At 46.6% G+C, this 13,683-nt stretch overlaps 1 protein-coding gene across 4 annotated transcripts in view; it reads right to left on the bottom strand.

Annotated features, from left to right (window-relative positions):
• Positions 1-13,683, bottom strand: part of PTPN14 (protein tyrosine phosphatase non-receptor type 14) — a 161,996-nt gene that overhangs the window by 34,741 nt on the left and 113,572 nt on the right. For all 4 annotated transcript variants that reach the window (XM_074351815.1, XM_074351816.1, XM_074351817.1 and 1 more), the window contains 5 exons: positions 10,110-10,180; positions 9,062-9,149; positions 5,138-5,226; positions 1,533-1,620; positions 662-744 (listed from right to left, as the gene is read on the bottom strand). In XM_074351815.1, the coding sequence (XP_074207916.1) occupies positions 662-744; positions 1,533-1,620; positions 5,138-5,226; positions 9,062-9,149; positions 10,110-10,180 (419 nt within the window). The remainder of the gene's footprint in view (positions 1-661; positions 745-1,532; positions 1,621-5,137; positions 5,227-9,061; positions 9,150-10,109; positions 10,181-13,683) is intronic.

Here is a 13,683-nt window from a genome sequence, read left to right as displayed (position 1 = left end):
CCAAAGGAAAGGCACTGACAGCGTGAGCCCCGCACGCCATCTCCGAGGTCAGGTCACCATTAAGTTCCCTCATCAGACTCCCTGTACCCTCTTTATTTCCAAATTAAATTTAAAAAACACACGTGGGCTTGTGACATCTATTAGTGTCTTCCAAGTCTTCCTCTAATTACCCTGGCCTCTCATTTACAGGCAGGTGACGTGACCCAGAGGCACACGCAGGGTTAGCCCGCTGTGTGAGCGACCCGGGGCTGAGGATGACAGCAGCGTCTTCTCTTTCAAGTTGGCTCGTCACTCAGCTACACGCCTCTGAACAGTCGCCACATCTGACACACAAGGGGCACCCCAGCAAATTGGGAACCGCTCGGCTCCTCCAAACTCACAGCTGAGGCTGAAAGGCACTGATGTGGGCCAACCTGTCCAGGAGGTCGAGCATTCCCAGCCAATCTGCAAATTATTTTCTCTCTAGGCATATGGACTACACTAGACAGTCTTCATCATTAAAGCTCGTTCCCTCCCGCCTGGCTGTACTCCCTGCTTTAGAGCTTCTGCAAGGAATGAGGGAAGAGAGTGCGTGGAAAAAGCAATCTACAACATCCCGAAAGCACCAGAATTTAAGCTGACCAAGCTACCCAGTGAGAGGGTGGATGAAATGTTTACTTACTCAGTGCAGATTTTGTTTTGTTTGTAAAACTTGTGCCGTGTAGCAAACAATCGAGATATATACTTGGCATTTTCAATATCATCCTTGGAAAAGAAGAGACAGAGAAAAACATAAACATTTGTTTGATTGTGCATGCATCTCACTAGGATTCCTCCGAGCAGGGACACATCCCTTCCTCCTTTCATAGCAAGCACAAAATGATACTCTAAGCCACAAACTGGCATGTTGAAATCAGCAGCAGCCACACCCATGAAGCCCACCCAAGGGTGGCAGACAATACCGTCTGCTAGAGAACCCTGTACACCCAAGGCACTGGGGTTAATACCAATGATCTGGCACGTCTCTACCTAATGCCAAACCAAGTACTTTAAAAATCAATTAGTGAATCGAGGCAGAGCATGGCATGAACACCTAGCATCATTAAATGGGAGGCAGGAAGATGCATAAACCGCCTTGGCTCTCAGGGAGGCACTCAACAGAAGGGCAATCACCCAGTTTACTGAGGCGTAGGCTTGGGCTCCGATGGGGGAGAAAACCCAGACCAGCCAGCAAAAGAAAACACCATGCAAGATAATCAGGGGTTACTAGTGGAGGGCATGCCAGACAACGTGGTCCACCACCACCAAGGCCAGCAGAGGAACTGAAACTCTAGAGTCAAAACAGCCTGGAAACCTGGTACTGTGAACATGAAATCACCACCACCCTCTGGAAATGAGTGATGACAGCACTGAGCAAGGATGGGAAAGTTATAGGTTCAACAGAATATTTATTCTCTCATGACATGGGAGAGCGAGGAAAGGACATTATGAGTTGAGAAGTCAAACAGCAAGCTGCTGGCCAGACCCTGCCTCTGCATGTCCGCCTTGTTTACCGTGTGAAAGAGGGCAGTCTCTTCTTTGTTGATGAGCTCCACCAGAATAGTCGACTTGTTGTGACTGATGTTCCCCATGTCACTCCACCTGGGCAAAAGAAATCTAAGTGCATCTGCCCAAAGACGGTCTATGCATTTATGACAGCATAGAAGGGGCATCTGCTTTTGCCAAATCTCGTTTTACAAATTATCACTTAACTATATTTTTAAAAGCTAAGTGTTTCTTCTCTCAAAGCAGAAAAATAAAGAAAATGCAACAGGCATCAATTTAAACAGGTAAAAATCCCATGTTACAACAGCCAAGACATGGAAGCAACCTACATGTCCACCCACAGCTGACTGGACAAAGAAGCTGTATATACACAATGGAATACTTATTCAGCCATAAAAAGGAATGAAACAATGCCATTTGCAGCAACATGCAACATGGATGGACCTAGACATAATCATACTAAGTGAAATAAAAAAGCTAAAGACAGATACCATATGATACCACTTATATGTGAAATCTAAAACAATGAGACAAATGAACTTTTTACAAAACAGAAAGACTCACAGACATAAAAGACAAACTTATGGTTACAAGGAGGGAGGGGGGAATAAATTTGGAGTTTGGGACTTCCAGATACAAACTACTATGTATAAAGTAGATAAACAACAAGGTCCTGCTGTACAGCACAGGGAACTATATTCAATATCTTGTAATAACCTATAATGGTAAAGAATATGAAAAAGAATATATATATGTATGTATAACTGAATCACTGTGCTGTATGCCAGAAATTAACACAGCACTGTAAATCAACAACACTTCAGCTAAAAAAGAAATCCTATGTAAACTACACTAGATACTGTGGTTGATAAGGTGTACTTTCCTTTATGAGGAAAATGTGCAAAAGACTTCCGCTGCCTTGCTTTCCCCATTTCCAAACCAACAAAGCATTCCCCTTGATCTTCACTCTGAGTGATGGAGGAGCATTAAAAGTCGTTTGTTTCCAGGAGTCTTGGTTGAAGCATCCACAGAGATTCGGTGTTGCAATGTACACTACAGATGGGACTATGCCACTTAGGAAAAAAATGCCCGGTGAGTGGGTAATACGCCTACATTTTTCTGATCTAGTGCACACAAACAAGTTCCACCATATAGCACATGGAACTATATTCAATATCTTGTAATAAACCACCATGGAAAAGAAAATGAAAAGAAATATATATATATATATAAAACTAAATCACTATGCTGTACACCAGAAACTAATACATTGTAAATCAATTATCCTTCAATTAAAAAAAAAAAAAGAAACACACAGACAAATTTCCTTCTCTTTCTTCAAGATCTTATCTAAAATGAGATACACAGAAGGAACCATCAGACAAGGGAAGGTAAGCTCCTGCCTCCCTTTCTACTTGGAGCTAATTTCTAACTCTCTCTTACTACTACCTACCCTTCACTCCGTTCCTCAACCTGTAACTCCCTGCCCATTGCCTTTTCACTCCATCTTGCTTTTGCTCTCTACACTTCCACCTCTTCCTGCATGGTTCCTTTAAGACTCACAACGAGTTGCCTTCTCCCAGAAGCCTTTCCTCATCCCAGTGACCCACACACCAGGAAAGAACCTGGCGTAGTCCTCTATCGGTCACCACGTTGTGTTACAATTGTTTACTTCTGTGACCAGATCCCTAACTAACCAAACTCGACCATAGCCCCATGCCCCAGGTAGAGTCTGCTTTCTTTAGCTCTGTATTCCAAGCACCGAGTACCCCGCGCACAGCATACAAGTGTTTGCTGAAACAGTTAAAAGTAATAATATTGCTTCCCATCTGTATAGAGTGCAGCTCTTTTTATCATTTTTATCAACTGTCTAAGGCAGACAAGGCAGCTATTTTTGTTCCTACTTTGGAGATGAGGCAATTTGGGAACAAAGGAGGACAAGATTTAGTCCCATTCGCTCTGCTCATCGGGGATGAACAAGTTCGGTCCCTTCCAGCTTTTCCTCTGGCCACCTTTCCATTGCATCAGTGCCACCTGTGCTTACGTACGTCTGCTGGGGCCATACTCTACAGCGGCCCTGCACAGCTGTCTGCCGGCTTACCATTCCACCAGGTCTCATCTGCCTGGACTCATAGCTACACGCTCCTCAGTGAAAGTCTCCAAAGATACTTGCTCTCCTCTAGCTCCATTCCTTCAAACCAACTGCCAAAATTCTGGATCCACTCCTCACTCCACCATTTGACTTCACCTAGTGACACAATCAACACGACACTATAGTAGATGTCAACTCCCATCTTGTAAGGGTTTCAAGGTAAGTGCTAAGGAAGCAGTCTGGAAGCAGTCCCTAAGGAAACTGAACAAAACCTGTGAAGGGCTTATGATGAGCAAACTTTCAAATTGCTGCTTTCTTCTATTAAAGTTCTCCAGGCTCAGGGTGAAACGGAAGCACTGATTTAGCTGTGGAGCCCCGTGTGAGACAAAATGCCTGGACGGCTTTAAATGGGCATAAAAATGTATAGTCACAACTCTGCACATATTTATACATTTTGCTCAGTTTGTAATAGGTGTACGGAGTTGACTAAGTATGTCCAAAAATCAAAGTTTATTCCGCAGCCCCAAAGATCTCTCTACTCCTGTTTCAATAATGTCTCTATTCAATAAGGAAGAGAAAATATATGGAAAATAATGGCAGGGTAGGACCGAGGAAAATAAAAGCCAGTGGGGAAGATTTAGTGGGAAAACTTTCTCAAAATAACCTGCAGTAACTGCTGATCTGCAGAGCACATGGTTGGCCAAGGATTCACTTCCAGGTGGCGGACTGTGCTTTGCCTCTAAGAGCTGCCCTGGATCACCTGCCCTAGACATGCCGCTGTGCCCATCATGGAAAAGCTGTTTTCCCAGTAAATAAGAGGCCATCATGCCCTCATAAATGAAACTAAGCATTCGATTTTTCAGACTGTTGACACAATGATGGGATCCGAGGGCACCAATACAAAGCAGGCTCATGGACATGTGGCGCAGGGGATGCTGCCACTCCCCTATCCTGCTCCTCCTCACGTTAAATGGAAAAGAGGGTTGAAGAGTCAAGATAATAAAAAGTCCCAAAGGTCTTTACTTTATAATCACCAATTGATTGCTTTTTCAAAACATACCTTCACAAATAATCCTCTTCTGGTACTATGAAAATTCGTTTGTACTTTTCTAGCACACATGGTGAGGCAGAGGGTGCAAGTCAACGGAAAGAACTCAGTTTGGATTTAATGACCCATCATGGGTAATTCAGGCATTATCTGCAGGAGCCCCTTTCCAGCCAGACTCACAGAGTTTGGTTCCACTCTTCTGACTCAGTGGGGGTTCAACTATGCATTTCTGGGAGTCAGGTGGAAAGAAAGAGCTTCCCCCATCCCCCATCCCCAAATAAACCCCCAGGGAAAGTGAGATGAATTTCTCCATAACCACTTAAATCCTGAGAAGCGTTGATCTTCTCTGAGGTGAAAAAAGCTCAACTCTGATCCATGGTCTGGCTCTGAACTCATTTAGGTAACTTTCACCCTCAGCAGGGTTTTCTAGGGTGCCTCAAGGGGAAAAAGGAGAAAGACACAAGTCAGAATACCTGTAGATCACTGCTTGTCTTCCAATTCTGTTTCTCACGAAAATCCCCATAAAGAAGATGCCCAGGTGCACACTGTTTCCATGATTGTCCTGCGTAAGATCAACAAAACAGCTGTGATGAAACAAACGCCCAGCGGTCTGGCAGCCTCCCCATGGGGACCACACCCCGTTTCTCGCCCATACGTGGAATGAATCACAGATGGCGCCAGGGCAATAAGACAACCAGGACCTGAAGGGAAACACCCCACTGCACATCCTAAAATACCACACAGATACATTTTCTTCTTTTATCTCAGTTTGTCACACACACACTTCCTGCTTAAGAAGGAATTTTAGGGTTTTCTCAGACTTGTTGGCAGTTAAGATTTTCTCTTTCATGAACATCTATTAATATCTTTTTTAACCTTAGTTTTTGTTTTTTAAGTCAAAATTATACACCCACGTAGTTTGATCACATACGCACATTGTATATGTGCAATTCCATATGCACATAGTCTGAAGAACTGAATATTCTTTAGATCTTGTTTAAAAGCAGCCAGCCGCAGACCCGGCCCCACCATTTCCTCTCCTCAAAGGGACCCACTTCTATTACTTAAAGCCCCAGTGTGTCTATTTGCAGCCACTATGCTCAACCTTTCAATTTAGAACCTCATGTTCCTCAGTTCCGGGATATTTTCTCAAATTACTACCTTCTGTTTCCCCTGTCCACTCCTTTACAACTCCCATTACTCAGGTGTTGAACTGAACATCCTGGGTTGGCCCCCAAATTTTACCTCCTGCCTCCCATGCCCCGTTACTTTGTTTTTGGGTGAGATTTTCTTAATTTAGTCTTCTAACCTATCAAGTTCTCCATTTCTGATATCATATTTTAAAATTTCTGAGAGTTCTTTATTTTCTGAGTGTTCCCTTTTAAAAGTGATCTACTCCTTCAAGGAGGTAAGATATGTTTATTTTATTGTTACTGTTTTTAATCACTGAGACTCAGGATGAGCTTTTGGGCCAGGGGGCCTTCGCCCTAGAAGCTCTGCATCTCTCGGCTGCTTCCTTCTCGTGGCGTTGACCCCTGTTGCCCTGAGTAGGGCATCGTCGAGAGGTGCTGCTGCTCAGCTGTCTAGTCACGTTCCCGAGTGGGATGCTCAACACTAGTGAGGGCCTTTGTGAGCACAGGAAGGGCACGGGGACCCTAGACTTCACTGTCGGGCAATCTGCTGGGCCCTGTGTGGGTGAACCCAGATGTACTGTCTTTGGTCCAGTCTCTTGGTCCAGTCAGGGGCTTCCAACCTCCTGCCTGGGAGAGCACAACCTGGTTGCCAGAGTTCTTGAGAGCAGAGTGGGAGCCAGGCTCAGCATCCAGTGAGTCAGCTGTCACTTGGTCCTTTGCTTTCACTTGGGGGACATCCTCTTAGTGGAGTGAGAGGAGATCCATGCCCAACTGGGCCTAAGGCGGAAAAGATAGACCTCTGCCTTCCTCAGAACACTCTACCCCATTTAAGACACAAAGATGGACAGTGTCCCTTCTCAGTGACCTCTCCTAAATCCACCTCCCAAAGCTTCCATTAAAGGAGGCGTCTCCTAACAGGGTGGGAGAGAGAGAGAGGATAGGACAACACAAAAGCAGAGAGAGAGAGTTCAGAGAGAAAGACATAGGGAGGGATAAAGGGCCTTGGTAACTGCGAGAAGTTAAAGGTTAAGTTATATTATAGAAAAAAAGTCTATGTGGGAAAAGAAAATAGGTGAAGTAGAGATGGGAAGAGAAAGGACAATTCTGTGGAAAGAATTCCCTGGGCATGTGGCCAGGAGATGGGTATAGAAGTCTTGCTGGGGATGGAGGCCCGGGAGGAATGGTCCACCAGGGTGGGACAACGGAAGAACGAAAAACGCAGGATGGATGCCCAGGGCACTGCATTGCTCAAAACTTAAGGGCTCAGTGGGAGAGGGTATAGCTCAGTGGGAGAGTGTGTGCTTAGCATGCACGAGGTCTTGGGTTCAATCCCCAGTGCCTCCATTAAAAATAAATAAACAAGCAAACAAACCTAATTACCCTCCTCAGCAAAAAAGTAAATAAAACATAATTAACTGAAAAAAAAAAAAACACCTTTAAAAAAAAAAAGCCCCAACACTTAAGGGTTCAGTGTCCAACTCAGCCAAAGACTGAGACTCCAGACTCTGACCCGTTCCAGAAGTGCGCCACCCACCCTCCACGGCCATGTGTTTGGACAATACAGGAGCAACTGAGGCTGGGGCGGCCCCTGTGTCTGTGGCGGGGGGGGTGGGGGGGGGCCTGCCAGAAAACGGATTGGTACCCGACCCATCCCCCTCCCCGATGTTGAAAATTTCTGAGGACCCACTCATGGAAGAACCCACACTAAATGCAAATGTCCTTCACTGAGACACAGCCACAGCACACTTTTTTAACCTTCCTTGGTCAGTAAGGACCTGTACTCAAACGAAAGGACCCCATCACCACATGCAGCCTGTCCCTGCGTACTTTCCTGGCTGCTTTTTCACCTAACTCTGAGCTGACCCCGTCACCGTCCCCACTGGTACTGCTGCCCCACCCTTCAGCCTTGGGTCAGTCGCCAGGAATCACGTAGTCTGTAGGTGGTCACCTTAGTCATGAACAGATATGTGGAGGGGGAGGCAGTGAGTCAGCCAGGCCCGTCTGCCCACTCAGAGCGAGCGCCAGTACCCACCCTGTTCTTTCCCACTAAAGGACATCCTAGAAAGTCCACCAGAACCAAGCACAGTGGATTTCAACACCATCTCATCTGCCCCTGTTTCACAGTTCAGAATTACTAAAAACGACACAAGCCCATGCCAGCCACAACCAAACCTCCAACTTCCAGGGCCCGAGAAGCCAGCTTTCTAGAAGTGGAGAAAAGTTTACTCTGATTTTTCAATGGCCCCAGATATCATGACTATGTATGGGCTGCTGAAACCTAAGTGGGATGCAGATGGCTTCGTAAGGCATTATCGCAAGGAAAATGGATTACAGCCCTACGAAGGGCAACCATTAGAGAAGCAAAAGAAAATTAAACAAATCTAAAAAAGAGCCATTTAGCCTTTTTCGCAAGCTGCGGCCACCCTGCTTGATTCTACTTGATACACATGGGCAGTTCTCATTAAGGCAAATTGCAAACGGGCAACAGAGGGGGAACAGAACACTTATAAAACAGCCAGCAGAGCCAGTTTGGAGTGAAATGTTTATGCTGAAATTACAGGCGTCTCCCAAATTGCTGAAATGTGCCAGTTGCTTTAGGTTTCTGATAAAACTCCATCTTTTGTAAAGTGGGTCGGCAGAGAGAGGAAAATGAGTTTGGATGATGGACTCAGCTCTATAAATGACCACGCACCACGACCCCCTGCCACACCCACTTCAGGAGGTGGATCTGTGGCAAAGGACGGGACAGGCTGTAATAGTTTCCAGAAAACACCAAAGGGGCTGGAAACCCACAACAGAGGCTCTGCAGAGTTGGAGATCAAGTATGACTGCACACAGGAAATGTTTCCTTCTACCTGCAGACAATCATCACCGTATCAGCCCAAAGAGGAGGAGAGAGAAGCAGCATGGGGCAGAAAACTGCTGCGGAGGGTCTGACTTCAGGCACACGTGACGTTTGCTACTGGTCCAGTTGCGAGGCTGGATGTGACCTTGATACCTTTGCGGCACCAGACGGACTGGTGTTTGATGCTCACTCAGAAGGCTGTCTTACAAATGAGATACTCTGCTGAAGACCATGGAAAGCTTCAGAATCTCTCAGTTATGAGAAAGTGCTCGCTTTTACCTAAAGTAAATTGGACTTGCTAACTAATGCCACATACAACAAGAAAGCCAAGCCTTCTGGCTCTCTGCTATTGATCAGCACTGATTCTCCAAGTGCCTGTGCTGTTCTGAGCCAGCTAAAACAAGGCCAGGGTATGCTACCTTCACAGGGAAGATTTCCTGTCCAAATCCATCCAAACGTTCCACTTCGTTGATGTACATAAGCTCAGCTTCTGCTGGCAGGATTCCACTAAAATTAAAAGAGCATCAAAGGAGGAAATGGTTAAGGGTGACAAAGTCAGTGGAAGATCTTACCCTCCTGGTGGCAAATTCCAGAACTGTGGTTTCAGTTCTGGGAAAAGCCATCATCACCCAACTGTGCGGGCATGGTGCATTACTACGTAATTCATTAACGTATTTCCCAGTAGCCTTGTACTCAACTGGGAATAATAAGAGTGGGATGAAGTATTTAATTAAGAGCCAAAGCCCTATAACACTAAATAATTATTCCAGACATCCTGGTGAATAATGTTGTCTGCTTTAAAAAAAAAAAAAAAAGTTATTTTTCTCCCACCTGGGAAAAAAATCTCCACTGTTAAAAACAAGGAAACAAGGGGGGGAAAAAAGAAAGAAAAGAAAAAGAAAAAAAGTTTATGAGAATGATATTTTGGGAGCCAAGTAGCCAAGCTAAGAGAGCCTAGGACCACTGCACAGGTCGCCTGAGGTCGGAAGGGAAGGATGTTTGTTTGCTGCGGGTCCCAAAGAGCTCCAAGCAGCCCTGTTCACGCTTTCAGTGCTGCCTTCAGTCTCAGTCTTTCCCTCTGATCCTGACTTTTCCACCCAGAGCAGCTCTCCAGCTCTCAGCACAAGCAGCGCCAGGCTTCCTGGGTCTGACAACAGAGTTTTAGGACAGTCAGTCACAGAGCGAGGAATTCCTCTGGCCAACAACTCCTCATCTGTGTGAGCTGACTGGTGTTGAAGAAGAAAAGGGGGGAGAAAAGAAAGGGAGGGAGAAAGAAAAAAAAAAAAGGGAGAGAGAGAGAAAAAGAAAAGGGAGTAGGGGCAGGTAGGACAGTTTTCAAATCTACGTGCACCTCTCAGGACAAGCTGAATTACCTGCTGAAAGAAAGTGACTGTGCAGGGGCTGTGGGAGGGGGCGGGCAGGACAGTGGCCTTGTGCTGGGCGGCGCCCCTGGTCCACGTGCCTTACCTGTGGGCTTTGTGCTCCTGAGCCACCTTCTGCGTCAGCTCCTCCAGAACGGCTTCTTCCAGGGCCAGATCCTATCAAAACGGAAAGCAGTGGGAGGCACTTGCCATTCTGCTTGCAAACCTTAAAAGCTCTTTTTCCCAGGAGATGTTTCTGATTAGCCTCGCTTCCTGAATCTCCCTTTACTCCTTCGAATTAACGGTTGGGATTTTTAGGACCGAGCTCCACTTTTACTTTTGTAACGTGGCTCCCACCATGACTTAGGCTATTTCAAGGCATGTCTGGGGGCTGCCACCTTAACTCCAGAGGGCCCAGGAATAGTTCTTTTTTCATTGACCTTCTTCTTCCCTATCTGCCTGCCTCTCAGACTCACTTTTATTACAAGTGCTCTGTAAGTGCTTACATGTTTTTAAACAATGAGAATAGGTAGGAAAATGAGTTTCTGGGCATCGCCCCTTCAAAAGCTGAGCCTAGGAAGGGACGGGGTCTGGGCTTTTTCTCCACCGGCACAATCCCAGCAAATTAATTCAGAGCCTCCTGAAGGCAGAACAGGCTCATCACAGGTTACTTGATGAGACCTTTGGAGCAAAAGAGGTTCTGACAGCTAAACCACCTCAGGGGCGCTCTGGAAGGTAACAGCCAGGTGGCTGACCAGCTGATGTCTCCACCACCTGGACCAGCACTGTGCTGGCTCCCACGGGGTTAGAGCCCACTGCACACACTGCTTCCCAACTCCCCCTTCAAGGACGGTGGGTGTGTTTACAGGGCTTGTTAAACATTTACCGGGAACGTGTTACGGAGTCTGGAAGAATAAATTCAAGACAGAGAGGCCAGTCAGTTCCTGAGACCTTGACTGGCATGGGGATTCTAAAGCTTGTCCCATCCCACGTGGTGGCCTGGGGATGCTCAAGTCGTGGGCCCGGCTGCCTCCGCCCTTCCCCACCTCCTACCGCCCCCAAGCTGGTGAGCACCAAGGAGGACACAGATGTGCTCTGTTTCCCTCTGAGCCCCAAGGGGACGTCAGAAGGGGCTCTGAGCCGTGTGTCCCGGTGGGGCCCTCCGAGGCACACTGCAGACACTGAGGGTGGGGGGAGGGGCTGATCTTTTCACAGCAAACCTCCAAAGTGCTTCATTCCCTTCACTCTAAAATACCCTCTATACAAAAATTACTCTAATTTAATAGCTTTTCATGAAACACTACACCCAAAGAGGTGACCTCAAAACTGCAAGAAACATCCCATCTCAATCATGAAACTGTGGGAGGGTGGAAATCAGTATTTCCCAAAGCTGGAAAATGAGAGCGTAATGATATATTGGAAATCCTACAGCTCTGCAGATGGTCCTGAGAAACCTTGGAGAAGATGGAGGGAATTACTGGCAGCTCGTATTTTTCACGTGTTAACTGATTAATTTGCTGTTTCCTGTTTAGCCATCCACTGAAACAACCCAAGTCCGTGAGAGGAAATAAGCTGGACAATTTCAGTTTTATGCTGTGGAATCACAGACACCATGTGGCTTAGGAATCCAGCTACGTGTGTGCATGTGGTATTGAGTAGGAGGAATAACTCGATACTAATTTTGAAAAGCTAATGAAAGGCATGTGGCAATAGAATAAAGAAACTTAAGTGAAGATCAAAAAGTGCTCCATTAAGCCACTGCCTCCTCCTTTTAAAAAAAGAAAGGGTCCAAAGGGACCCCTCTGCTCCTTACTCAATCCCACCGCCTCCATCTGTGTCTGCCTCCCCCCCCCGCCCCGGGATGTGGCCCTGCCACCCAGGCGGGCGAGAGCGGCCGGTGCGATGAAAAATGGCAGCGTGAGAGCCTGTGCACCGCCGCACATCTGCAGGGCCCCCTGTGTACTTAACTTTGTTCTCTGCTCTGCTGCAGAAATGCCATCTGACAAACTCGGTGACTTTAGAAGATCAAACACAGCCATTCACCCATCTTCCCTCCCCCACCAAAGGAATGCATCCTTCTCTTTGAAAACTCTAGTGGAACCAAGCAGAAAGTTTACAACCCGCCATGGCTCCCCACTGCCGACTCAATTAGGTCAACACCTGGGCCTGGCATTCAGACCATTCTTCGGTGTGACCCAGCCGTCCCCTCAGACCTAATCTCTCAAGGTTTCAAGACCTCAGGCCGACTCTTCCTAACACAGACAGCATTCACACCTCCACGCACACTCGTGCCCACCCTTCCTGGGAGGACCACCCAGGCCCATCACACCAAGTGCAACGTCACCCCATCCATCAGCGCCCGTCTCACCTACCACTCCCTAGACAGGGCTCCCATGTTCCCTGAGCAGGATGGAAGCCTTTCGTGCTCTGGGCCTACCTCTTCTGCCCTGTGTGCATCTCCCTCACGGTCCTGACTGCAGCCTGCCCACTGCCTTTCTCACACAGTTGTTTGTATACTCTTACCCTTTGTTCTTGTCTCCCTCTCTCTGGCAGATTATAGGCACCTGAGGTCAGGGGTTCACCTCCACATCACCTCCAGGGCCCATCACAGAGCTTTGTACAATGCCAGCTTATAAACTCTTAACATACAGTAGGTGGTCAATAAATGTTGACTGAACTGAACTCAATATGCAATGTCAGTTTCATATCATTAGAGGTTTGAGTTATGCAAAGCTGCTTAATGATCGTTTGTACCCCCTGCCGGTCCTCTGTCTGCTCACATTTCAAAATGCACACAGTACCGTTGCCTGGAAAACACACTCTTCAGCATCCTTGTCCTTGCCTAACAGAGACAGAATAATAATGCTGAAGATGATAATAATATGATGAGGAGGAGGATGACAATGACAGTAAACACTTACTGAGAATTTACCCTGTGCCAAATTGAGTACTTCACATGCGTTCTCTCCTTTCATCCTCACAGTCAGATTGGGCTTGTTACCTTCATTTTTAGATCAGACGATGGAGGCTCTGGGTAAACAATGTGCCCAAGTTCATACGGCCAGTAAGTGGCACAGCCAGGATATGGGCACAGAACACTTGACCTCTGTTCTCCTCTAAACCTCCTGAGCACAGGCCACTGGCCACAGTGTATTCAGGATACAACAGGGGTCGGGGTGCAGGGGAGGAAAGGAGATATGACTGACACCAAAACCTAGGAGTATTCACAATTCAGATACACACTCTGACCTCCACTTCTGCCACCTCACCCGCAGCACTGCCCACCAGGAATTTCTGGAATGATGGAAAAGTTTTATATCCAAGCTTTCCAGTACAGGAGCCACTGGCCACATGTGGCTACTGAGTGTTTTTAAACTGTAGCTCGTACAATTGAGGGACAAAGGTTTTAATTTTATTTAACTTTAATTAACTTAAATTTGAATGCTAATAGCCACCCGTCGCTAGTAGCTACTATCCCAAAGAGGGAAGTTCAGGATCCAAGAACAAAAGCACCAATATGGCCCATGCACGGTGAGATTTAACAAGGGCTCTGCTGTTACAATACCTGATTGCTTAGAGCCCCGTGGAGACACGGTCTTATTCTGGAAAAGGTATCATACACAAAATAACTCTTTTCCTGCTTCACAGAACTTTAACCTGTCCAAGCATTTTACCACCTA

This window comes from Camelus bactrianus, chromosome 23 (genome assembly GCF_048773025.1).
Source record: "Camelus bactrianus isolate YW-2024 breed Bactrian camel chromosome 23, ASM4877302v1, whole genome shotgun sequence".
Taxonomy (NCBI): Eukaryota; Metazoa; Chordata; class Mammalia; order Artiodactyla; family Camelidae; genus Camelus; species Camelus bactrianus.
Note: the sequence above shows the minus strand (reverse complement) of the source record. Positions and strands in the feature narration are given on the sequence as shown.